Genomic DNA, 27789 nt, shown 5'->3' with positions numbered 1-27789 from the left:
TACTCTCATCAGAATATTTTTAAATTATTTCAATCTGTAGTATGCAAAATTATTTTCAACCAAGACTATCTTTTGGACACAATTATAGGATTAGTTTTACAGAAACAGAGCGTACACTCAGATGTTAAAGCATTCCAGCATCTCTGAAGAGTCCAAGTTGTTCTTAACATTCCTGCCAAGTTATCAACAATTTAGAAAACAGTTGCCAAAGGTCATTCCAAATACAGCTGTATGGAAACACAGAGGGGTTTATTGATCTTTTCTTTTGCATAGCACTTAAAAAAAACACAAACAAACAAAAAAAACCAACCAACCAAACCCCACCAGAGTAAAATATTGTGGAAATAAAGACCATGACAAGTGTTGATGATGACTTGGCAAGAACTTGGGGTGGGGGGGAGTTACTAGGGTTGGGTTGAGGGTGAAAGACTGCACTGTGACAGTATTGTTAGGTTCCTGTGTGGTAATACTGTTCTCATGATATGTGTTTGACCTGGCACTGTGCTTGTCTCTCAACAAATTAAGGAAGCTAGCTCAGCTGATTGGGAAAGAGATCATTAGGTATGACAGTTTAGGTGGCACAAATTTCACAGCTCCTAAGCAATCTGGAGCCTTCCCAGTAATGCAGGTATAGTATTCAGACAAATCACTAATCCCAGAGGCCAGCTCTGTCTGCCTTTATGAAGCACTATGAATCATGATCTTCAGGAAAACTAAATGGCTGCTATCCAATTTAGCAGCTGGATTATATTAGTTCACATTTTTAAGGACAAAGGTTATAATAACAACAAGATCTTGTGTTACTCAATTTACTCAATTAGGTAACATAGTTACCTTAAGGGTTCTGTAACACTTCAGTGATGTTGGAAGAAGGTATAATCTGTTTCTTCTAGGTAGTACTAAAGAAGGGAATTCCACACATGAAGACAGCCTAAAATAAACTAGGCAGCTGGAATAACAGATGGGGTAAAATAGGCATACTGTTGCTAAGAAAGGAAAAATAACAACAGTCAATAATGATAGGGATGCAGGTGGACTCAGAGTACTTCAGGGCCATGAAAGGACAAGAGAAAAGTTTTAATCTAATACACCAGGCAAAAGAAAACAAAGAAGCCAAAAGATAATGTTAATACACAGACACACATACATGCTGTATGTATATTTATAAAGCTTAGGACTGGAATGGTGGGTCATTCCCATCTGCCCAACTCTCCATGTTTTATTTTCTATGGGACAACATTTGGAAAACTTTCTAACAGGCTAATGAAGAAGAAATTTGATTTCAGCTTTCAGATCTTTAAGATTGCTCTTATTTCTGCTGTGTGCTGATATATCTGAGTACTGATTAAGTTTTAGTGGCATTTAGTTCACATTATGTAGCAGAATACGGCTTATAAACCATAAACATAAACACTTTTTAAGCTACAATCCGTGTTATCCACAGACCTGGCAATTTCTAGAAAATACTTATCCTGATGCATCTGACACGCATAATGCTTAGTGGCTGCTTTGTCATGCAAAGAGAGTCTGCTTACTGGTAGAACGAGAGGGAGAGGGCTGGTTGGCATTTTGAAGTGCGAAAAAAAGGTTCTGCGACCGTTTTTTATCGAGACTAAGTTTTCTTTCAATTCTTCATCCTGCTGCTCTCACAACTTGGGCCAATCAGCCTTAGTTGCTGCCAAGAGCTCTTATCAAAGGTTGTAGCTGTTTTTCACACGGCATGTGGAGACACAAACGCTCCTTCTCCAGTCTGCGGGGAAATGGAGCTGCCCCGGGGACCGAATGGCAAGAGCTGGTCCTTCGCCGGAAAACCCAGCGGGCTGAAGAAAGGATGAAGATCCTGATCGCTGGGGTTTATCGAGGCACTTGGGAGAAAGATTTAATGACCTACTCCACCCCTGCTCCCCCCGCCCAGGCAGCTCCGGGCGGCTCCTGGTCACACAAGAGGGTAGCGGGGCGGCGGGGGGGGGACACGACAAAGAGCAGCGGCAGGAGGAGGAGGGAGGGAAGGAAGGAAAGAGGGACGGCAGGAGGGAGGGAGGGAGGGAGCGAGCGAAGGAGGGAGGGAGGAAGGAAGGAAGGAAACTGGGCAGGTGACACCGCGCTAGGTTACTCCAGCTCGGCGGGCGCGGGGCCGGCGGCAGCAGCGCGACGACCATGCACGTCAATGGCAAGGTGGCTCTGGTCACCGGTGGGGCGCAGGGCATCGGCAGAGCCTTCGTTCAGGCGCTGCTAAGCAAAGGCGCGAAGGTAAGCCGCAGGGAGCACTCTTTCCCCTCACGTCTCCCGCTTCTTCCCTATGGCCGGTGCCCGCGGGCACAGGGTGGCGGCAGCCCCTGAGCTCGGCCGGGGCCGCCCGTCGGTCCACCCGGCTACCCTACAGCTTCTCCCTTCCTCTCCGCTCAGGTAGCCCTGCTGGACCGCAACTCCGAGGCCGGGCAGGAAAGCAAGGGAGCCCTGGACGAGCAGTTTGAAGCACAGAGGACGGTGTTCATCCAGTGTGACGTTACGGATCAGGAGCAGCTGAAAGGTAAGAGAGAAACTGTCAGCGCCGAGCTCCGGCTCAACATGCAGCAACCTGAGCGAGCCTGTGTGCTGCACCAATACGTGTACAATTCAGGCTTCTGGAGGACAGCCTACTCAGTCTTTTCTGAGAGTGACTCAAAAAGGATGTTTCTGAACCTGCAGATGTGAAATGATACTACCAGCATACACGCATTTCACCATGTTACTTGGTGCATGGCAAAGAAAAGCCAGAGAGATCGTTTTCATTGAGTGCTGTGTATGCTATTTTGTGCTCGAAAATCTCTGCACAAGGTGTTATATTTACGAGTAATACATACAAACTTAAAGCATAGACTTGCTCTCCATGAGGCTTCAGCACAGACTCCACGCTGCATTCCCTCACCATAAGAGCAATAAACTCTGCTCTGGGCTGCAGTGCTTTCCATACAGCTGGAAGTAGAATTGGCAAAAGATGGCATGCTGTTATCATGATGTTAAATATAGTTTGGTAACTTTTCCCAATTTTTTTTTGCCAATGCAGGAACTTCCTTCATGTATGATTTGCATTTATGTTTTCAGTTAGTGAATAAATCTTGTTCCCTCCTGAGTTCTTGAAGTATCGCATAATGTTAACATTCTCTTCACAATATTTCAGTAACAGGCATATCACTTCTTCCAAGTTTCACTCAGAGATAAGTTCAGAGATTCAGACTTTGACATCACTTTTATCAGTGCCCTTTCCCCAAGTTCATTTCTGTTAGGCTACATGTCAATATTTTTAGTTCTGCTTTTATTTACTACACTTCACTACCTGCTTTCTCAAGAGTGGTGACTGAGCATTTATATTCCTCTTTCACAAAACATTGCAGCTAGTGTGGAATTCAGTAATCTTGCCCACCTCTCCAAGCTAGTGCAACAAGATCTAATTCCAAAAGTTTGCATTGTCTGTTCATAAGAGAAATGCTGGACTTTAAATTTGAGATCTATTCTAATCAGCAAACAAATTTTTTACTTTCTCTAAGTGGGAGGAGTAACCCAGGAGCAAGAAAAAGCATCCTATGGGCAGGAGCAGCATATGCTGAAGCATGAGTGCTATTCCAGTGTGCCTTCTTTCCTGATTCCTTCACTCTTTAGTGCCAGATGAGTGCAGGACGAGCAGGGTGTACATTGGGATTGGGAACTGGAGCAAGCAGGATGGGTCAGCAAGGAAGGTTTTGGAACCAACAGCAGGAAAACATAAATCCAATTAGGGCAAGAAGGGGCTGTCAGAAGGATTGAGAGCAAGAAAAAGTGACATCTGGTTATCCTTCCTTCATACTGCATTTGTCCTGTTGCAGGTATGTTAACATAAATTTGCCATCACGTCTCGTAATCTTTTGAGGCTCCTAGGTGGTTTTTCATGTGTGTGTGTTTTGGTTTGGGGGGATTGGTTTTTTTTTTGGCAGTAATAGGGTGGGTTTTTTTGTTTGGTAGGAGGTTTTTTTACTGCTTTATTTTCTAACTTTTTTTTTTTTTTTAAACTTGTTAATTGCAAGTCACCTATTAAGAAGCTTAGATTATTTTCCCTCCTAGTACTTAAAGTTTTTAGTGGATTCATCAAGTTCTGTATTTGTTGTTTATATTAAAGGTCATGTCCATGATTTAAGTTCCTTGTATTTTAAGTTCAGTATGAAATAAGTCACAGTACTAGAACTAATATCTGTAGTATGAATAGAAAATTAGCTGCTTCACCTACATTCAAGTCACTGCTCTTCCTTTTCTGGTAGCTCTTTCACATGGTCTCCTACAAAAATCTTTTATTTGTCTCACTTTTGAAAACTCATTGTGCATTTACTTTTGCTTTCTATTTAATATTTAGAAAGGCAGGTAATCATTTACTGGAAATAGTCCATGTAATGTCTCCTTCTCTGGAGACATTCAAATCCCTCCTGGACACGTTCCTGTGTGACCTACTGTAGGTGATCCTGCTCCAGTAAAGGGGTTGGATGATCTTTTGAAGCTCCTTCCAACCCCTAACATTCAGTGATTCTGTAATCATTACAGGATCACAGGTTATTAGGGGTTGGAAAGGACCCAAGGAGTTCATCAAGTCCAACCCTCCTGCCAGAGCAGGACCATGCAATCTAGCACAGGTCACAGAAGAACACATCCAGAGAGGTCTTGAGAGTCTCCAGGAAAGGAGTCTCAACAACATCTCTGGGGAGCCTGTTCCAGTGCTCTATGACCCTTACAGTAAAGAAGTTCCCCCTTGTGTCAAGGTGGAACCTCTTGTGCTGCAACTTACACCCATTGCTCCTTGTCCTATCACAGGGAGCAAGTGAGAAGAGCCTGTCCCCCCACTCCTGACCAGCCCTTAGATGTTTATAAATATTTATTAAATCCCCTCTCAGTCTTCTCCAGACTAAAAAGTCCCAGGTCTCTCATTCTTTATTTTTGCATAGGTATGCAAACAACTGAAAACCATTTTGCTCCTTTCTCAATGTGTAAACTACAAAACACCATTATTCATGGTGTTTTTTCAAGGCAAAAGATTCTATTAAGAATGAGGTTGATAAAAGATGCTCTTGAGAGAGCTTAAAAGAGCCAGTTTCCAAAACTTGGAAACAAAGTTAATATTTTATTTTTTTTTACTCATTGAAACCAAGTTAAACAATCAGTTCTGCTCCTAATAAAGCCAAAGGTTTTCTTTTCCCCTTGCTGATAGGCAATTATAAAGATAAGTAATTAAGAATTGAGAAATTAGAGAATGCATTATGAGCAAACAACAAAAACCAAATCTCAGCCAAAACAGAAGCTTTAGTTATATTAAAATATTCTAATATGGAGTACAAGTGTTATAAAAATATATGTACAATAAAGGCAGTTGGACAAATAAAACCATTCTCATCAGTTGCCTAACTCTAATGACAAGATGATGACTGTGATGAACCTGCATCATTCAGGCAAATAAAAGGCTGTAAAAGCACTAACAATCTAGTGCAAGAAAAATAGCTTTGCAAGTAGGTAGCTCAAAGCTACTGCTATTCTGCTGATTGACCTTAACAGCCAAAGATTAAAAACTGGAGAATTAAGATGGTTCTAGGGTAACTTTTTAGCGAAGTGGTTTCATTAAGGCCTGCAAAGCATGATTTCAGAGAAACCCAAATAATGCACACTTTTGCTATCTTGTTTTAAATTAACAAACATTTAGTGATTAAGAATAATAACTGAAGGGAAGAATAAGCAAGCTCTCTATATATGACAGTGTCTGCAGCCACGAAAAATCTTAGTCTGGAGGTCATTTCATCCAACTATCCTGTCAAAGCAGGGCCAGCCTGAACGAGTTTGCCTATGACTATGGCATTATCATGTTTTCCACTGTACATCTTTTACCTTAGTCTGAACCTCGTCACCTGGGAGAACACCATGCTGTAGTGGAAGTTTTCCAGTTCTTTTGAAATTCTTTGGAAGACAGGTCACTATTTTCATCAACTGAAGGAAGAAGACTTGAGAAACACATTATTAAAGTTACCTGAGAAGCAGAATGTAAAGAAATGTATTAATAAATTGATACATTTAAACATGAACAATAATGATTTGTATTCAAACAATTCTTTCTAGTTATATCACTAAGAATTACATTTCTTAGGCTAACTTCAGACTCAATCAAAAACAAAAATCTTCTCTAAAGAAGAATTTAAACAAGATGGTGCCAAATCTTGAATTAACTAGCTATCTAAAATTCTTACAAACAAAGCTATAAATGCTTAATTTATATAGTTAGGGTACCAGACATCTTACCTAATGCAAAATGTGTATGTGCTAAGAGGCTTCACTAGGTCACAGTATCACAGTATCATCAGGGTTGGAAGAGACCTCACAGATCACCAAGTCCAACCCTCTACCACAGAGATCAAGGCTAGACCATGGCACCAAGTGCCACGTCCAACCCTGCCTTGAACAGCTCCAGGGACGGCGACTCCACCACCTCCCCGGGCAGCCCATTCCAGTGTCCAATGACTCTCTCAGTGAAGAACTTTCTCCTCACCTCGAGCCTAAATCTCCCCTGGCGCAGCCTGAGGCTGTGTCCTCTCGTTCTGGCGCTGGCCACCTGAGAGAAGAGAGCAACCTCCTCCTGGCCACAGCCACGCTTCAGGTAGTTGTAGACAGCAATAAGGTCACCCCTGAGCCTCCTCTTCTCCAGGCTAAACAATCCCAGCTCCCTCAGCCTCTCCTCGTAGGGCCTGTGCTCGAGGCCTCTCACCAGCCTTGTCGCCCTTCCTATTATCAGGCATCATAAAACTAAATGAAAAGATAACTGTGGTACCATAATAATTGTTCATGAATATGTTTAACGTTGGTGACTGGTTATATAGTTATATTGCCTGTTGTTCATTAGTGGTTAAGAAAACAGTGAAATGTTTTAGTAGTCTAATGATGCATTAATTTGTATTTCTATGCCTTTTATTAAGCACTAAGAAATGTCACTCTTGTGTCTTACTATAGGTGCTTTCAAAAAAGTAATTGAACATTTTGGAAGGCTGGATATTGTGGTAAACAATGCTGGAGTGAACAATGAGAAGGACTGGGAAAGCACTATACAAACTAACCTGGTAAGCATTATCTCCCTTCACATGTTTGCATTTCAGTATGTAATGCTGGAATACACTTAACAACCTTTGGTATGTAGAGATTGTGCCACGTGACAAAACATTAATTATTGGATTGGTAAGCACAGCTATTAAAACAACAACTATGTAACTGAATGTGCACTGACCAATAAATGTGTGTGTGGTGTGTCCTTTTAACTCTCTCTCCAAGATGCACAGCACTGTGTAGGAGGCCAGTCTGCTTATATGACTACTTTAGAACATTTTAGTTACTTGAGACACAACTAGCCTGCCATTTGCTGGTATTACAGGAAACTTTGTTCAACCAATGGCTCTGTGTTTTCTTCAGCAATGAAGCAAGTATGCCACCTGAGCTTTTAATATAGGCCATTTCACCACTGTCACTATGAGAAGCACATCACTTAAGAGCACTTCCTTGCTAAAACCCAATATATTCAACGGACCTGTAAAATGTATTCTTAAACAGACTGTTAGCAGTTCTTGGATATTACCTGCTATCTTATCAGGTTAGACCACATTATCTGTTTGTCATTTGAAATTTTTTAAATCTCAACTACACTATTAGGAAGTCTGAGCTTCAAAGGAAAGATCAATTTTCTAGGACAGTAAAACTCTGACCAGACCTTACTCTATGACCTGCGAAGATCTAATTCAATAGTGATCCAGCAGGTCTGGTCTGGCCTATGACCAAATGTCACAGTGTTATAATGTAGATCTGCAAAGAAAGTAGCAAAAGGAAGCCTGAAAGAGTGCAGTGTGGGGTTTTCTCCAACCAGTCTTTTGGAATCTGTCAACACCACAAGAAGGCTCACAATAAGAAAATTAAAAGTTTGTTTGTCCTTAAAGCGCTCATCAGAAAGTTACTCAAGCCTTTGAACTGCAGCACCTACAATCCCAAGATAAGTAACACAATTTGCATATGGGAAAAGTTATAGAAAACTTAATGGGAAAATATGTATTTGAAAAAAAAAATGCATATTCTTAAGCTTTTTATATCTACCCAAGGTCAAATTTGCTTATTCTTGGATGGTGCCTGAGATCAGAGATAAAATTTCCACCAGAGAAATGTTTGCTCAATTACCTATTAATTACACATTTCTTCCTCCTTCTTTCATTTCTAATATGCTCTGACAAATTGAACATCAGGAAACTTCATATTGTGAAGTAACAGGAATGTGACATCCTTGATGGTATGCAACATCAATATCTATTAGTACTGATCCCTTGAAATGAAACAAAGACTTTACCTGTGCTCTAGACAAGTTAATTTTCTTTACATTTGTGCCTGGTTTAACACAGGGTAAAAGTGGATTTTTTTTTTTTGCTTCCTGTAAAACAAATGGTTTAAAATGTCTCTATTTCCCCACCACAGGCAATTTAAAGTATTTTCTGTATTACCCCTAGAAACAGGAGCAACTTCTATGGTCATACATTATGCACATATTTTCCATTTCTAAAAAAGGGAAAACAATCTTTTCATGCTAATCTTTGTCTTAGTGATAGCATGTATATACATCAATACAACAAACATTCCCTGCCCCAGTTTAAAGTACAAAGTACAAAAGTAGAGCAGTACAGAGCAAGATAAATCAGAACAAACACGTATGGGGTGTGTTCTTTATGGTTAAAATTTTTCACAGAACTGGTTGGTCTTCAGGAATGTTTTTAAAGGAGTGCAAAGAAGCACCCTGATAGCACTGCTTGAGAAAGCATGAGGAACAGGAAAGAACAAGCAGGTTGAACAAATGGGGCTTAATTTAGATGGAAAAAGAGAAGAGAAACACTGAAGTCCCTACTTGTATCTATTACAGTTTCCCAAGAGTGAGAAAAGACAGCTTTGTAAAAATGGAGGGGAAATTCCTAAAAAAAAGTTTTTGCTACAGTGATTTTCTCCCTTTTCTACATTTTGTGGTAAACAACATCCACATTTTCATTACCTGATTACATTTTTTACTTAAGTATTCCAGCAATGCCATCCATTCCTCACTGTGTAACTCCAAAGTTGATAGGTTGATCCAATTAATGTCAGCTTGATCAATAGCAGTTTCAATCATTAGCACCCATATTTCTTGTTGTAAACTCTTATTATGGTAGGCAAAAAAAAGATTTTTGAAACCATGTAGGAATTCTGTTCTAAATGGATATCATCCATGTAGTTTCAACAGATCATTGCACACACATAACTTATGGACAGAATAGCACAAGAACATATGACACACACAAGAGGTCTGTCAACAGTCCTCCAGCATGACAAGAAGAGTCTTTCTTGCATTCAGCTTCACCTTTATAAGAGCTTACACCTAAGGAATTTAGAAGTTTCATAATATAATTTGCTTTTCCCTCAAGAAAAGGGCCTACATTTTTATGAACCTGAAACATATATGTTAGTCCAATGCAATTTGACATTGTAAGAACCTTCCCTAATTTTATCTTTTATTGATGATGTGGGCTTTCTGGAATTACGGGGGCTGCTACAAGTACAATTTCTTCTCTCTTTACTAATTTTATTCTAAAACAATGCCAACATTTTCTTGGAGGTTCCTATCGGACTCGTATTGCAGGTCTCTGAAAACAGTGGTAGGTCACAGCATACAGTCAAATGTAGCAGTCCTGATATTAAATATGCTTACATTTAAAATATTACCTAAACCAAAACTATAGAAGCATTTTTCATAAGCTTTTTACTACCTTCTTGTTTTCTTACGCCAACATATTAATTATTTAAACCAATTCCACAAATTACATTAAATAGGCCCATGAAAGACTCTGACAGCAAAGTCACAATTACTGCCTATTTAGGGGATGTTTTTGCACATTTTAACACATTATCATGGCAAAACTTTAAACTGCAGGCCGTAACTCATACCAAAAAAATCCAGCCAAACGAAGTAAAATTATTTAAGAGTTGTCCAGAAAGTAGCATTCAAGTGTAAAATGTGTTCAGATGCACGTCAGTCTCATCCTTCATTATCGGATAAAAAGGTCAGTACCCAACAATTGCAAGTGTTTAGACTTTTCATGAATCTGCATAATTGCATTTGCATAAATGCCAAAGGCAACAACTTCCTGTGAATTTAGAAAAGCCCTTTTCTAAAATTAAGTCTACCTAACCTAGAGTTTGTCCCTGTGAAATATTTAGATTGCTGGGAGACTTAACTTGATCCTAGAAAGTGTGTTTCATTTCAGAATTGAAATTAAGCTTTCAGCAATGAGCAGATCTCTCAAAATCAACTATATACTCCCAAAAAAAAGGCCAATTAATGTCTCAGCAAAAATCTAAACAGTAACTAGGTCAATTTCAGATTTAATTTTTTTTGTGGGGAAGAAAGACATAATGATCTTGGGAGCTTGTTGCAGTCTTCTTATGGTTCATACACCTTGCTGTTCTTTCCCAGTGTGCTGGAAGAAATTACAAGGACTGAATTTTCATCACAAAATAAGGTGACCAAGACACATAGCTGAATTCAGCAGCTGGTAATTACCACCAGGTCCCACTCTATGGACAGAGGCGAGCACTGCTTCTTAATGCTACCAGTAGAGAACCAAACCAAAGTGTGCTATCCATAGAAGCTAAAATAGCTTAGGTAACTAGTTTACCAAGTACGCATTCTAAGACAATCAGAAATGCATTAACTCTGTTGTTCAATGGCTTAGTTGCTTGTTCCTCAGCATAATTTGATGTCAGAAAGAGGACTAAGTGCCTAGGTAAAGGTGTAACCACCAAAAAGTACTACTTACCTTGAAATAAGTGGCATGAGGGTCAATACTGTAAGTGCATAAAGAAGTCTATAAATATAATTATTTTTGTTGTTCATATTGCACTAGGGAAGACACAAAGTCCTACCTTAATTGCACAATAAGTCCAGAAACTTCTTAGTTTACAGTTTGTATATTTACAGTAACCACTGTTGAAGGAAAATGAAAAACACATTTCTTTGAACTAAGAACTACTGAAGCTACTCAAAATGCAGTACTGTTGCTATGTCCTTCAGGAATGCGGAGCTAGGGAAAGTAAACAAAGCAACACAGTAAAAAATTATAATGTTTCACTCCCACATTTGAAAAATGCTACTGATTTCTAGCAAGTCATCAAATCCTACTGCATGGTCCTTCATATTCACTGACTCTTCCTCCCTAGGCGTCTTGCTTTCTACAGTTTAAGTTGGAAATTCAAACTTAAGAGTCTGTAATTTCATTTCATATAACAAGTAAACTAACTTATGCATAGGAATGCCAAGAGACTTGAATTCTTGCTCCAACCTGCCAGCTTCCTAGGAAATCTATGTTAGAGACAAAATCAGTCCCACCTTCCTGTCCAAGAGCAAAATGCTAAAATTTTCCACAGATGTAACTAGCAACACTTTGTTTCAAGACTTTTGAAGTTCATCTTACGCAGTCTGTAAAGTACTTTGAAATATTTCCTTATAGATAACCATCAATTTACAACATCACAGTATGAATGTCAAATGATCTTGGGTCAAATTGCAGCTCTGTGCTAACCTGCTTTGAGAAACCACAAGCCAATGTCTTTTTCATTTGGCTGATTGTTTTTTTGTTTTTTGGTGTCTTGTTTGGGGTTTTTGTGTTGGAGTTTTGTGTTTGGTTGATTTCTGTGTGGTAGGGTTTGGGGTTTTTTTTGGTGGTGGTGTTTGGGGTGGTGGTTTTGTTTGATTTGGGGTTTGTTTTGTACTTTTTTTTTCTTTTCACTTAGTATCTCTAGTATCAAACTAGATTGGCTCGTAAAAATGTGTAAAATGTTAAGACTCATTAGAAGTTGTTATTTTGTTCTCTCAATTGAAATCATATTGCCTAATCACCTTGACAACCAAAGCATAGTCATTTTCAGCACTGAGGAAAGCAGATATAGTTTCTCAAGCATAAATTATTAGAATGCATAAAGAGACAGAAGAAGTATTAGACAAGAGGTGATAAGGGAAACCTTACTAATTAGGGAAAAGAAACCATGTCAATTGGAACCCTGCCTTGAAATACTAGAATTAGTATCACAGAGAATGATGATTAATGATGTTCTGGGCACCGTTGCTGAAGAATAAATAGAAAAATCTAAAATGAAATACAGAGAATGAAAATTGCCATAAGAGTGTAATGTTAGAGTACAAGAATATTACACAACATACCTAATACTGTTTCCCAATGCTAGAAAAATATTAATTAGATCTCTACTGAAGACTTGGGATCTTATTAGGATCAATTTCAATATATGATTTCTTGTAGAACAACACAGTTAGAACTATATAGTCGTGAGATATAGAGAATTGTCAAGAATAGTAGATCTAAGTTTTGTTTCATATTTTGATGCTGATACAAGTTGCAATGTCCTGATTTGTTTGCTGATATACTTCCCAAGTGTTTTGAGTATTTGTACCTTTATTTTGCAAAGTTTACCACACTCTGAGAACCTACATTTTAGGTTTATTACTCTATGGTGCTTCAGAATGTCTGATCTCCTCTAAATTAACTCTAACTTAGGAGCTACACACTCACTACAATAACTTCACTGGCAAGAATTCTAAATTTTCTGTTGGTTGCTGAAGAGCAAAATTAGGAGCACAGTCAGACTTGCCATGCACTCTGATGATTCATCTTCATTATGTGCTAGAGTAGAGCAGTGTATTTTGGTACAAAAAACCTACACAGCAGTATCACTAAGATCACAGTTTTTTCAATGCCAAGGACATCCATTTAGATAATGTTGTGATTTTAATAACAATAGTTTTCTGTAGCCAGGAGCAAATAAAAAAAGTGAAAGAGAGCTGCCCCAGTTTTCAATTCCCTGTACTTAATTGCAAATTTGACCGCCATCTTACTCTTGTTTCTTTTATTTGTTTATGGACAACATCCTTGCAGATAAATGCAACTGTAAACAAAGGAATTGTAAAAAATTCAACTCTAAAATGCAAGACACTTTTCCTGGACAAAATTAAGTCAAAAATATGCTGGGAGATTTAAGATAAGTCAGACTTCAATCTTTTGTAATTGGGGAGAATTTTACATTTAGATTTCCCAGAATTTCTATTTGCAATGGACAAATTCTGGATGTTTTTTTGTTATGAGCATAGGATTAAATTATTCTTAAAGGTATACATAGAGAATTACACAATCTGAAGACACCTTTAATTTTCCTTTCTATTGAAAGACAAATTATGGACATGTTTCACCATATTCCAAAAAGAGGAAACTGGGCTGCAAAAACCACATAACTCCTTCCCTGTCTCACTTTCTATTGTGCATTTCATGGTGTAATGAAGCAATACCTTATAAATTTTCTTCTAGAATTCAGACTGATTACTCTGACTTAAACAAACAGACCGGTCATGTTCAGTATGTATGATTCTATGATCTGGACCAGGGGATTGAGTCCATCATCAGTAAGTTTGCAGATGACACCGAGCTAGGAGCAGGTGTCAATCTGCTGGAGGGTAGGAGAGCCTTGCAGAGGGACCTAGACAGGCTGCATGGGTGGGCAGAGGTCAATGTGATGAGATTTAACAAGTGCAAGTGCAGGGTTCTACACTTTGTCCCCAGCCTGTAGCGCTTCTTGGGCTTGTTATGGCCAGAGTGGCTGGAGAGCAGCCAGGCAGAAATGGACCTGGGGGTACTGGTAGATAGTAGGCTGAAGATGAGCCAGCAGTATGCCCAGGTGGCCAAGAGGGCCAATGGCATCCTGTATCAGGAACAGTGTGGCCAGTAGGACAAGGGAGGTTATTCTTCCCCTGTGCTCAGCACTGGTCAGGCCACACCTTGAGTACCATGTCCAGTTCTGGGCCCCTCAATTCAGGAGTGATATTGAGATTCTGGAATGTGTCCAGAGAAGGGTGATGAAGCTGGAGAGAGGCCTGGAACACAAGCCCTATGAGGAGAGGCTGAGGGAGCTGGGGCTGTTTAGCCTGGAGAAGAAGAGGCTCAGGGGTGACCTCATTGCTGTCTACAACTACCTGAAGGGAGGCTGTAGCCAGGTGGGAGTTGGTCTCTCCTCCCAGGCAACCAGCAACAGAACCAGGGGACACAGTCTCAAGTTGTGCTGGGGGAGGTATAGGCTTGATATTAGGAGGAAGTTCTTCCCAGAGAGAGTGATTTGCCATTGGAATGGGCTGCCCAGGGAGGTGGTGGAGTCACCATCCCAGGAGGTGTTCAAGAAAAGACTGGATGAGGCACTTAGTGCCATGGTCTAGTTGACTGTATAGGGCTGGGTGATAGGTTGGACTGGATGATCTTGGAGGTCTCTTCCAACCTGGTTGATTCTATGATTCAAAAGGTATATTTCATATGAAAGGAGGCCTGATACTGCAACTTATGTACTTGCAAAGATATATTTCATAGCAGAACCCCAAACCAATACAGTATTGTTCTTTGGAAAACCTCTTTCCCATTTGAGTGTCTGTAACTAGCTACAAGAGCCAGCTTCATTTTATCAACTCAGATGGATCAACAAGCTCAACTGGAAAGCAGGCAGTTCTAAACACACATCATATGAGTTTTGTTAAGATCAGCTGCTGCTGCTCTTTCTTGGAGTGCTATTGAGAGGACTTTCCAGGAGATAGAGGAATTCTGGCAAGAGAATGGGAGATCTATCATATAATGCCTTGCATCTGAAGTGCCATCAGCTGAGTATGCAGATATCTATGTTCTTCTCATCCTATATAATTGGGGTGAGAAGTGGAGTTTAATTCCAGAATAATCCTTTATCTTGTCAGCCCAAAGATCAGAAACAGCCATATCACCTAAGATCAGCCACACTCAATGTGAAGTTTTTTGTAAGGATAACACCATGTGTAAAGACAATAACTAAGTGAAAGTCTGCATTTATTCTGAATACAACCTTTCACAATACCCAAATAAAGCAAAAGTCCTCCCCAGACACTTAAGGAAGTGTCAGGATAATGGATTCTACGGAGTAAAAAGATCAGTACGGTGAATTTTATACAAGAGCCAAGCTACCCACTTTTTCTCATCTTGTAACTGTGGTTCAGACAAGAACTCATCTACCTCTATTATATCTTTGAATTAGAAGGATGGAGGAACAGAAAAATCCTGAAGGAGGCCCACCCTTCTCCAACTGATTTACTTTCTCTAATCATCCTAAAGAGAATTATCTTTTTCAGTTCAGCTGGCTGAGCCACTGCTCCGGGGCGTGATAAGACCTGCACCTGCATTAACCCTTTCCACTCTAAAATGTCTCATCTGCAATCTATCATGCACATACATTTTAAAACCACCCATCTGTAAGTCCAAATCTAATTTGTTGAGCTGATGATGTGTCTGTGTTCAGAATAAGTATCGTTACAGCAGCACTTTAGGCATTAACAATCTATTTTCAATAAACCCTTTAAAATTTCAGTCTGACAATCATCATTAAACAGCATCAGATTACTTTTCAGGACATGTAAGAAAAAGCAAAACTTCATGTAGCATTTTTCAGACCACCAAAGATAGTTCTTTGGAAATTTCTGGTAAAACATTTAATCAATAACATTCTTTGTCATTAATTAAAACACTTTTTAAAAAGAATGTTACCTGAAACAGAACTTTCCAGGGTAGAAACACAAAAAGCTTTCCATAGAAATTTTAAAAAGATATTTTTTTCAGAATTTTTCAGTATCAGCACAGAATTATATTCATATTTTAGTGATTTTTCACACAATGCCAGAAAGTATATTCATACTAAAAATATCACATAAAATGCTGCAACTATAGGAAATTTTAGAAGTTGATTCACTATCAAAATTCCAAAGCAAAATTGGTAGTGAGATCACAGTTTGCTTTATGCTTTTCAATGACCACCTTAGCTTAGAAAACAAACAAGTGAGGTCAATAAAGCAGGACATGCAGTGTTCCAAATAGGATTCCTGATAAACCCAACAAGCATGAAGGGTAACTGAAACTGAATTAGAAGTTTTACCTCATTTTACAACAAATTATTTGTATGTCTAAAAATGTCAGCCAATAAAAGTTAAATGTAATACCCAGCTTAGATTAATTTTGTTTTGGGAATTTAGATAATGGCAGAAAAACACTTTAGGTTCTTAATTTTTTTTCTTTCAAGTACAAGCAGCCAAATCTGTTAGTTTTAAGCACATAAGGATTTTTCACTGTAGTTTTTTAAATTATTGTTTTCTACAATTTCTGTCTCCATGATTCACGATTCAGTAGACCTTCCCTGGTCAAAAATCTCAGTGAAGTAATTATAAGCAGGTGTGAGAATATATTTGGGCAACTTCATCTTTGAACATCTTAATCTATGTGGGTCACATAAATAGCACTAAACAGTAATAAAACATAAAGGGAGTTCTTGTGTAAAAGCTGAAATAATATTTCCATAAGAATAAAAGTGAATCAATACATTTGTTCATTTTAGAGTAGAAACAGGAAAAATCCAAACCAAATTGTGAACTGATTACAAGAAACTCTTTAAAGAAAAGGAAAAAAAAACCAACAAATAATTATGGAACATCAGTGATACAGTAATACTGCAACATTACACTAAAGTTAGTATCTTCCACAAGGAGCACTGTCTGCTGACTTCCTATTATAACTCAGTAAAATCTTGGGTAAAGTGACTTGCTTTCTGGGAGAGACTCTCAGTTCATTTGGGAGGCTACTTACCTCAGGCATCTCAGTTGAAATGTCTAAAGTTCAGTGAGAGGAGTCCCAGTTAGATTTTTCACTACAGTAGGATTAAAAAACAGATTTTTAAGGAAGCAAGATTATTCAGATTTCAGAAAAATATTTTGTCTTCAAAACTCTTTCCTTAAAAAAAAAAAAAAATTAAAACCACATACTGTCTCTAATATTATGCTAACAACATTCCATATTTCTTCAAATGTTTTTTTACCTTATCTGTATGTATCTCTTTGGGCTAACTTTCAATTGAGAGGAATGGGAAAATTCTAGTAACTCCAGTTAGAGAATACTAATTAAAAAATAATACCCTGGGACCAGAAATATATCACATAACTTAATCCTAAAAAGTGTTAACCCATCATACCTTGAGCCATATGAAGTTGTGTTAGTGTTATCTTCAGATTTAGTCTGCACATTGTCCATCAGAGTTCTGTTTCTCAACAAAATGCTGAAATTTGGATCAGTTCATCCACCAGTTATTTTCTTACATGAAGTATGTGTTTTGTCTATGAATTATTTACTTATTCTTTATTTTGTTTCCTTCACAACGTTTTTTCCCACATAACAGAATTTTTGTTTGATTATCAATTTCTTAATGAGAAAAAAAAATAAGCTGCTAGAATTTTTGTCCATCACAATTGTGCTTCTGAAGTTACTAGTAGACATTACTGTGGAGTGCCTTTTGTGTTCAAAGTACAGTCACTGGTAGAGTAATACAGTTTCTAGACACCACAGCAAAAGCAAGTTTCAGGTTCTAAAAGGAAAAAAGAAACCTATGTTGAATAACATTTCCCTTTTCCCTACTGTATCAGACATCTGTGATTAGAGGAACCTACCTTGGCCTAGAATACATGAGAAAAGGAAATGGAGGTGATGGAGGAGTAATCATTAATATCTCATCTTTGGCAGGTGAGAATGTTTTCTGTATAAACACTTTGTACTCACTGATTTGTTTTCAAAATAAGTGAATCACAATGATCAGACATTTTTTCTTCTTTCTTGTGGCTTTTTGCTGTTTATTCGCATTTTGCTTTTCATTGTTTCAACGAAAAATTAGTAATTTTCCTAATCTATCAGTCTCATATTTCACAATCTTCACATAGCTGGGTTTTCCTCAGGTTTTGATAGTGTCTCATGTTGAGGAAAACCCAATTAGTCAATTCTTACTGGACGCTATTCAACAACACTGCTGAATTAAAAGACAATGTAGACCACACTGTGTGTAAAAAAATTGTCTAATGTATAGACTTAATTTGAATTAAAGATTCAATCTGATTATATTGTAAAGTATCAGGCATCAAACATGGAAAATCAGACACTCTTTTTTGCACAGAAAGTGAGGCAGCAATAGCAGGTCCTCAAATCTACTCCACAGGAGCACAGGTATTTAAGATCAGACTGCATCTACTTTAATAGTGAATACTGTCGCAGTCCTCTCAGATGTCATCTACCTTTGCTTGAGAAGACACAAAATGAATATTCCTATTTCACTGTGCTTAAGCAAACACATACTTTGCTCACTGTTCATCTACGTTCACAAAATCAGTCAGAGTTGGAGGGAACTTAAAGGGTCATCTAGTTCCAACCCCCCTGCCATGGGCAGGCACACCCTACCCTAGACCAAGTTGGTCAGAGCCCCATCCAGCCTGGCCTTAAACACCTCCAGGGATTGGGCCTCAGCCACCTCCCTGGGCAACCCATTCCAGGCTCTCACCACTCTCATGATGAACTTCTTCCTCACATCCAGTCTGAATCTCCCCACCTCCAGTTTACGTTATAAACTCATTTCAGTGTATTGGCATAAAAGTAGAACTGTATAGCTTCTAAGTCAGCCAAGGTTATTGCTGCTCAGTTGTGAGGCAGGATTCTGCACTATTTCCTGTAGGTACGTTTGGCTTTGCTGTAGCTGAGCTCAGCAAATAAAGCACAAATGCAGGGGAAGCAGTAAACATCTGAAACCCTTCATAAAAGACTTCGTGGGGAAATACTTGCATTCTCTTGTTTGTTTGAACAGTTTGTTCTCTCTTGCTGCTGACATTCTGCATGGGAGAAAGAATACCTAGCCTAGCTTACACTTGAGTTGTTGGTGCTTTTTTTGGTATCCATGCAGAATACCAAATGCTGGCACTTTTATTCCGGGGTATTCCTGTGTGTTTTAACAACAACCACTAAGTAAGATAGCAGTGGCCATAGTTCCTGATTGTGGACAGCTATGAATCTTCTGAATACTATTAAATTCTCCTATAAACCTTGTCTTTTGTGATGAGAGGTCAGTCACGTTACCGACATAATGTGTGTGGATTCTGAGGAGCTGACTTAATAGATACCTCATACAGATGAAGAGTTCTCTGTTAAAAATCTGCTGACCCAAGTCAGCACCTGCACTATTGCCTAACACATTGCCAAATGATGCCAGTAAGCTTATGTCTGTTGGCTCAAATGAACATTGTTTTGTGACCAAATTAACCTGAACAAAACTGCTCTTGCAGTACAAGAGTCCATCAACACAAGTAAAAGATTAAACATTTTCACAGAAGTGTTCATGCCCACGTAGTGCTTAAGAAAGAGCAGAGGTAGCAAGCAGTTCCATACCTTTTGTAACTAGTCTCAAACACTAAATTATTTTGAAACCTAACATCATGGCTGATCTTGCTTTGTTAAGAGGTTGTAATTGCTGCTTTAGTGTTTTGATTAAAATTTGCACTTTTTTAACATTAACATTGTCGTCATAACGCTTGTGGGTATCTGTCAAAAAAAAACCCCTTTGTTTGCTTTTTACATGGCTGGCATTTAGCAATTGTTTCCAAGGTGAAAAGGGAAAACACATCATAAAAGCTGAAATTCACTAATTTAATTTTTTATATACTATCATTTGTGCACTTTTAAAAAACTTATTCTCCTTTCCAGTCGGAAGCTCTAAGTCCTTCAGTTTATTCTATATGTAAAAGGCCAACTGCTGTTGGCTTGCTTATCATTCCCTTGGAGTGCTTCCTTAGAGATAGCTTCTGTTGATCATTAAACATTTGAGTTGTTTTGATTCCCCCCCAAACTGTCCAAGTTCTCCATAAGATTTTGTCAGATACACTCTTCAGTCAGCAAATACTCTTGTGTCTGCTGAGCAGCAAGAAGAGTTGTATTTAGTGCTTACATAACATTCAATAGTATTTGGTTTACACGTTAATTAGTTTCCAGTTCTTCACCATGGGAATTTTGCCAATGATTTCAACTAGAGACAGAATCAAGCCTCACTGTTTTATATTTCCAAACACCACAGAACTATTTAAATGATTCTATGAAGTGGATGCTTAAATGTTCATTCAGCTAGGTGAAAGCCAGAGTGTCCACTCTGAGTGAGCCAGCAACGTGCACTCGGGGCCAGGAAGGGCAATGCCATTCTGGGGTTTGGTTAGTAGGTCGAGAGAAGTTCTCCTGCCCCTCTACTCTGCCCTGGTGAGGCCACATCTGTGTTCAATTCTGGACCCCTCAGTTCAAGAGGGACATGGAACTGCTTGAGGGTGTCCAGCACAGAGCCACAAAGATGACTAATCAAGGGAACATCTCTCTTATTAGGAGAGACTGAGTGAGCTGGGGCTCTTTATCTTGGAGGAGACTGAGAGGTGACCTCATCAATATTTATTAATATATAAAGGTTGAGTGCTAGGAGGATGAAGCCAGGCTCTGCTTGGTGATGCCCAATGACAGGACAAGGGGCAACAGGTGGAAGGTGATGCATAAGAAGTTTCATTTAAACATGAGGAGGATTTTTTTCCCTGTGAGGGTGACAGAACACTGGAACAGGCTGCTCAAGGGAGTTGTGAAATCTCCTTCTTTGGACATATTCAAAACCTGCCTGGATGTGATCTGTTATAGCTGGTGGTCCCTCTCTGGCAGGTGTGTTGGACTAAATGATCTTTCAAGGTCCCTTTCAGCTCCTGACATTCTATGATTCACCCCATCTTTCCAGTATTGACTCTTCCTTTCCATAGTGTCTGCACACTAAGACAGAAATATGCAAGCACTTTTCTGCAGGCACCTACCTCCTAACCCACTGCATCTCAAAACTATAAAACCTTCTCAGTTTTATAGGATTTATGTCTTCTTATCAAGAGGAAGTAATGCCACTAAACAAATAGGATAATGAGGAATGTATTTTACTGCCACTGTGGCCCCATAAAAGATAATGTCAATGACTGCAGTTTTTTGCATTCTAATAAACCTCATTTCAAATTCAAAGAGTAAAATGTTCTCCGATTTCTTCTGATGGAAGCTATATATATTCATTTTAATGTTCAGAGAATGCTTAATTCTGTATTACTCCAAGCTCTTCAGTAGACTGAAAGTGAATACTAGTTTCAAGAAAGCTTATTGAAACAATCCTCCGTGCCCTAATTTCTCAAGATCTGGATATCGCAGCTATTGACCATGATAAATAAGCAGTTGCAGTGAGAAGCATGACACTGAATTTGCAGAGTGGTCTTGGCATTCAGATCAGAGAGACTAGAGTATAACAAAGGGCAGAAACTGTATCAACCTACCAGGAACTGAGGAAAACAAACAGCAGCACAGTTAACATTGGTGCATGGGGTTGCCCCTAGTCTGGATGAATTGGTTTTGGTAAACCAAAGAGCACCTTCAGGCATAATGAAATCATCTGCAATTTACCAACTAATTCTCAATGAACGTTGAGTGCAGAAGGAAGTTCACTGTCCCCTTTCATGTAATAGTTCTGTGATGCAGCATCCAAAGGGAGAAAAATTGAAGCACAGGTGCCTACCTTTGCTAAGAGAGATTGAAAACAACTTGTATCGTTTTCCAGGAGTACACTGCCCCATCATTATCCATTTGAAGACCCTCCCTTTCTTTCTGTCATCATTTTGTGTATAACGTTTTCCAGTCTGTTTCATTGCTGCTCCACTTTGCACAAGATAATGAAAGATTTGTGGAAGCAGCAAATAGAATTCAGATTTTTTTTAACAAATGAATGCCCTAATTAATATGTTATGAACTCACCTTGCTTGCTGGTTAAATAAACACTCAGCCAGAGCAGGCTTGCCATCACACAGCAGTTCATTCCAAAACACTTGCTAGCAGAGTCCATAGGACACACCACTAACAGACAGATTTCAGATCTCCCCGGGTCAGAGAACTTGCTCACAGCTGGAAATTCCACACATTTCTGAGTACTGAACTCAAGACAAAAAGTGAGTCAGGACTCTCATTGTTTTGGGTGAAGGATGCTGGGACTACTTTTCATTGCCTGCTTTGGCTGAAAGTGAGTCAATTAATTTCTTCTTTACCAAAAATAATAATTTCAGCTTCAGTTAGAAAAGAACTGGTTTAAATGCTTTGATTTAGGAAAAAAAGTTATTTGTTCCTCCCTTCCTGCCTAGTTATTTCTCCTAGTTTTTTTGACATTTAAGTCTTTTAACCTTATTGTACTTCATTACTGTGAGCTTTACCCTTCCTCTGTTTATTTCTTGACTTTGTTTCTCTTCCCTCTCAAATTCCTGCCTCTAAATTCCTCCTCTGCGTTTCCAAGTAGATTTCACTTGTGTATGTCTGCTAGCTGCAGCCTCACTGGGATTGTCTTTCTTTAAAACACAAAGGTACTCGCAAGTTTGAAGAAAGAGCAGGGAGAAAAACCATAAGAATATTTCTAATGTGGTAATAATTATCTGAGTTGTATGAAGTGTAACATACTATTATCAGAGATTTAGAGGATAAAATGATGATCATCAAAACTCACCACAGGAATATAGAGCCAGCGCTGCAATCACAACCTACAAGAGACAACACCAAAAATGTCATCCTTGAAGGTTTTCTTCCAGATGCTGTCCTCCTTTTAAGTCATACTTTATAGATCCATCATTTCCTCTAAAAAGTCATATTTTTTTATTCTTACTCTATTGCCTTCTCATGTTTTTATCCGTCTCATCTTTTCTCACCCTACCTCAAATTACAAAAAACAATTTGCAAATTTTACTGATCTATTTTTGTTGTATGTGTATAAATCCATCCCTTATTTTTTACATTATAGACCTATATGTGTGTTTAAGGTAATCATAAACAGGATTTCCCAACATCTTTATTCAGCTACCTTTTTATTTTAAAGGACTCATGCCTGCTGCATTCCAACCTGTGTACTGTGCTACAAAGCATGGTGTAATTGGATTCACACGGTCAATAGCAGTAAGTATGTGGTTTTGAAAACAATATCAGCAGCTACTTGGGAACATACTAAGATTCTTACATTCCCTTTCTATCACACACAACTGGAACTAATTTTCTTAAAGAAATCAAATGTCTGAAGCAGTGAAGGTTCCCTCTTTTCACAAAGTGAATTAAAAAAATGGAATAAGTAAGGTGTGTGTGTGTGTTGATGACTGATTGGAGGTTTTGTTAGCCTGGAAGAAAGATGTTGCAAAAGTATTTTTCATACCTCCATCCCAGTCATTTAATATTTTGGTTTCCATAATCATAAGTCAGGTTGATGACTCTGTTAATGTTAAATAGATATCACAGTGTAAAAAAAGTAACTTGAACAAAAACATTTACTATTATCTATTCTTACTGGCTCTTAATATGCTGAAAAATGCAAAATGACACATTATGGAATGAGACATGTTAGGTGTCATACTATCATAGAGTAGGTCATAACCTCCCACTCCAAAATGTTCTAGTTAAATTGAACAAGCAGTATGGTAAAATAAGTTGCAGGGAACAAATACAATTACAGTTTCAAAGGCTAAGCTTAGAGATAGCCTACTCATAAAAGATTTCCAATCTAATTTCCACAACAAAGCAGCTAAAATGATCATATGGATAGTTTGTTAATGGTTTATGCCCTCAACCTCCACCTACATAACTTCGTTTGTAAATAGATTAGTATAGACAAGTGTTGTATATAACATATTAGCCACAGCATGAACCTGTCACCTGGTTTTCCATTTTTGTTTTCTCACAATGACATAAACATCATCACCTAAGCTCAAAAAGGGTTGGCTAAAAAAACAGACAAAATGCTGCCTCTAAAGAACATGAGAATGTCAAGGAGAAAAAGAATAATAAACAAAACAACAGCCTATTGTAAGGCAGGTATGATAAAAAAAACATTTAGGACTTCAGTTTCTTTTCTTCTCCAGACAAAAAGGGCAACTTACCATATTATGAAAATTATAAGTGATTTACATAATACCAGAGTGGATTCTTGTTAAATATTAAAATAAATAGAACTCAGTTTTGAACAGCTGTGGTTATTCTTGGATATATCATGTATAGTTCATAAGCTCTTTGTCATCACTAAGAAAATTCATTCAGCCTGGATGGTGACCAGATTTCTTTACTACACATGCATTGGTAGCACCAAAAGTAAAGGCTCGTACCCCTCCCAGAATAATTTGTGCTGCTTCCTTTCTTCGAATTTCTGAACTGTGTCCTGAAAAACTGTTTTCTGGGGCTCACAGAGACTTTAGATTCGTTCCTTGGCAAGGACAATAGAGCAGCTGGAAAGCTTTAGCTTCACAATTCTACGGGTAGAGATCAAACTTTATTTCTGTTGACATGAGGGAGACAAATACAATCTTAAAGTTAAACCTGCATTTGATTTCAGATTGTTATTTTTTAATGAGAAAGTTCTTATAAGATCGGAAGCATATTTTCTGGGGAGTTTTTTTGCTTGGTTTTGCATACAAGAAATATAACTTCACCTTAGAATACTGTTAATGACATGCCAATAACAAAGCAAACAATCAAACAAACAAAAAAAAACCACAAAAAATGGGGGGGGGGGAGGAAAAAACAGCTTAATGGAAAGAAGAATGTTGATTTCTTGTAGAATTTTCTCTCAACAGAACCAACTTTTTTTCCTCTACAGTCTAATTTGATTACTAGGGAAACCATGCTTCAAACTTAGTTGTTAAAACAATCAGTAGCAAAAAAAACCCTTGCTTGCTAGGTAAGGCTCAAAAGTACTTCATGGTAAACTTCAAACTTTGAAATATTACTTACACAATACTGTTTTAAAATATTGGCAAATGTCTTTTTCTCTTTCCTAGTTAGCTGCTAATATGGAAAACTATGGTGTGAGACTCAACACAATCTGTCCAGGATTTGTCAACACACCGATTCTTCAGTCAATAGATAAAGAAGAGAACATGGGACAATATTATTCATATAAGGATGAGATCAAAAATATGATGCAGTTCTATGGCGTCATGGAGTAAGTCAAGTCAGACACAGTTTTTTTATGTCTTTTGCTAGTGAAGGACATAGAACTTCCAGTATAAAGGGAAATGCTGCCTCAGATGAAAGTCCATCAAACGTGTTATTCTACATACAAGGAAAAAATGGCAAATATCTGAGGCTATTTTAAGGGTATTATTTTCCTTTAAGCATTCTCATTTCACAGCAAACTTCAAATCAGATTCCCAACTTAAAGCCAGTGGGTTTGGTTTTTAATGGCACTTCCACGCATTTGTTCAATCAAACTTGTTGCGAGATACAAGGTATATAATTTGTATTTAAGTACCATAAAATTTAAAACTGAACGAAGACAGAAATTAGACCAAGAACTGACAAGGCTGAACTAATTTCCCAGAGTGTAGTAGGGATGGTGATGGATCAGATGCAAGAGTAACCTAGTCTGTTACAGTATTATCAATAAAGGCCAAAAGCAGACATCTAGGAAAAAGTGTGAGAACACGGCAAGCATAATGTGATACATTTTAAACAATTTCTCGGCCTTTAACAATTAGTTGCTCTGCATAATTACTTCTGCATAAAGGAAATTGTATAACTGTGTTCTTCCACTCATGCTTCTCTTATGTAAAATATATTGCACCTATTGACCTCAGCTAATAGTGTGAGGTGAAATTCTCCTCATGCTATTTCATGTCATTCTTGCTATAGAAGTAGAAAAAATGAAGAGCAAAGAGCTGCAGAGGATTGTATAGAAGTTACTTCTGTCCATTGCCCTGACAGAGAAAACTCTGATAGGAAGCCCAGTGGCAGCTGCATGTCCACAGGGATTTAGAACTAACTAGAGCAAACAAATGATGATCTGCAAAATTTAAGCTTTATGTTGTATATCCCAATTGAGGAAACTGCATTTCTGTCCTGAAAAACTCATACCACTTCTGCTTCCCTTAAAAATGGTTTTGCTCAAGTAACAATTTGTTTAATTTTCAAGGTATGTAGATTTACATTGAGTTTCCTTACATCATGACTCTGAAACAACTTCCTTTTTTTTTCCAGCCCATCAATAATTGCTGAAGGACTGATAACAATAATTGAAGATGATACTCTAAATGGAGAAGTTATGAAGATTACAGCATCTCAAGGGATTCATTTTCAACAATACAGTCAAACACCTTTCACATCATCAAAGAGATAAATAATTGGTTTATACTAATTATTCTGGGCTTTTCTTAAATGCAAAATATTTTGAAAGGAGTAATTTCTGGGAAAAAAAGATTAGCACTGCATCTAGAGCAGTGACCAGGTTCAATTATTTCTATACTAATAACAAAGAGATGGACAAGAAAATCTGGTATGGGAAGATGCTACCATCCTATTTTATTCTATAAGCACTAATAATAATATTAGTTCAGTAGAATAAACACACTCCTCTGAAAAGTTTTGATTACACAGTAATAGGGGGCATTTTTTTTTCTTCTAATAGTCTGATCTATGTACTCCAAGTGTATTTTGATGGACCTGAATTATTTTGTATAATTCTTTTCACTGCCATAAGAGTCTACTTATTGACATCTTGAATTCAGTGCAAGAATCTAGGACACAAACAAGGAGTTAAGAATTCACTTTTTCTTATGAAATGTAAAATAGATCAACAAATAGAATTCTCTTTCTTCATTTATATATGCAACTGAATATGTTGTATATCACACAGGACAGTACAGGTTTTTTTAATCTTCTTGTATTTTAGCTATTTATAAAATAGTTCAGAAACATTTTTGTTCTCTTTTATAAATATATATATGAGTTTTCTACCTGTATATACAAGGATGAATACTTTGGTATTGATTGATATTAAATCTCATTTTCTAAACCTTTGAATCTGCCTTGATTAATTAAAATCTCAAGTAAATCCTGCATAAGCTGAGTTTTTTCATGCTCTATACTCATCCATTTTGGTATCTCGATGCACATTCTTGGATTGTGATACCATATCACATAGCAGCAACAAATAATCAAAAATCAGTTTCCTACCTCCTGAGCAACACTGAACCTTCTCAATCCAGTTCATTCTCCAGCCACTTTTATGAAACACACTTTGGTATTCCATGAATTACATGCCTGGTAAAAACAATTTTTTACATAGTAATTTATGTAGGCTCGTAGCATAAGATGATTTAGGAACTCCTAGGAAAACAGAAATTTCATATAGATGTACTGACTTTAATTTCACTGACCGATTTTATTCATCATTATAACCTGTGCTAGTTTGAGGCTAATTGGAATATTCTAATGAGAAAAAAATATAGGCTGTGAAAAAGAAACAATGGTGATGTCTGCTTCACTCACTGAGCTATATAAAAGCCAGGATGCAAACACAGATAAGACAGCGAGTCTGTATCTGTCAGAGTCGGTGTCTGCGTTTTTCTCCCTGGGCTTCTGCTGTTCCATTGGATCTGTGTAACCCAACTAATCATTCTGCTTCTAACCCCCCTTGCTGATCCTCCCAACTCACCTTGCACGTAAAGCAGATTCTGGGATAGGTAGAGGGATGGAAAGAAGGTGGAAAGGTGGCTGGGAGCTCCTCCTGAGGACTCTGATTTCTGGGAGAGGTATTGTGTTTCTGTATTACTTTTAACTTCTATATTTCTGTATATATTTGTAATACATTGTAAACATCTGCTTGTATATTGTGCTAAACTGTGAATATAAAGCTTCATCCTTTAACTTCCAGCCAGCTTAGTCTAGTGTGGGTGATTTTGTTGGGGGGAGGGGGGGGGCAGAGGTAACTCCCAAACCATCACATAACTGAAATAATGAAAGCACTAATATTTACATT

General features: G+C 38.0%; 1 protein-coding gene and 1 long non-coding RNA gene across 4 annotated transcripts in view; one reads left to right on the top strand and one right to left on the bottom strand.

Annotated features, from left to right (window-relative positions):
- Positions 1-252: 252 nt before the first annotated feature.
- LOC135178208 (uncharacterized) overlaps positions 253-27789 on the bottom strand; it is a 43418-nt gene continuing 15881 nt past the window's right edge. Inside the window, exons 6-11 of one of the 2 annotated variants that reach the window (XR_010303426.1) lie at positions 26985-27071; positions 22504-22537; positions 16740-16800; positions 5878-6016; positions 2382-2523; positions 253-2229 (exon numbers count right to left, since the gene is read on the bottom strand). This is a non-coding gene — a long non-coding RNA (uncharacterized LOC135178208). Of the gene's footprint in view, positions 2230-2381; positions 2524-5877; positions 6017-16739; positions 16801-22503; positions 22538-26984; positions 27072-27789 lie in introns of those variants that run through there. The other variant, XR_010303425.1, reaches the window with a different exon arrangement.
- HPGD (15-hydroxyprostaglandin dehydrogenase) lies at positions 2070-27649 on the top strand. 2 transcript variants are annotated; one of them, XM_064148874.1, is made up of 7 exons: positions 2070-2250; positions 2407-2530; positions 6991-7097; positions 17570-17666; positions 22870-22946; positions 24812-24975; positions 26010-27649. In XM_064148874.1, the coding sequence occupies exons 1-7, from the start codon at positions 2158-2160 to the stop codon at positions 26146-26148; spliced, it is 801 nt and encodes a 266-aa protein (XP_064004944.1). In that variant the 5' UTR covers positions 2070-2157; the 3' UTR covers positions 26149-27649. The 2 variants fall into 2 exon arrangements, with proteins under 2 accessions (XP_064004944.1, XP_064004945.1); XM_064148875.1 differs by lacking the exons at positions 22870-22946; positions 26010-27649 and having other exon boundaries at positions 24812-24883.

This window comes from Pogoniulus pusillus, chromosome 9 (assembly GCF_015220805.1).
Source record: "Pogoniulus pusillus isolate bPogPus1 chromosome 9, bPogPus1.pri, whole genome shotgun sequence".
Classification (NCBI taxonomy): Eukaryota; Metazoa; Chordata; class Aves; order Piciformes; family Lybiidae; genus Pogoniulus; species Pogoniulus pusillus.
Note: the sequence above shows the minus strand (reverse complement) of the source record. Positions and strands in the feature narration are given on the sequence as shown.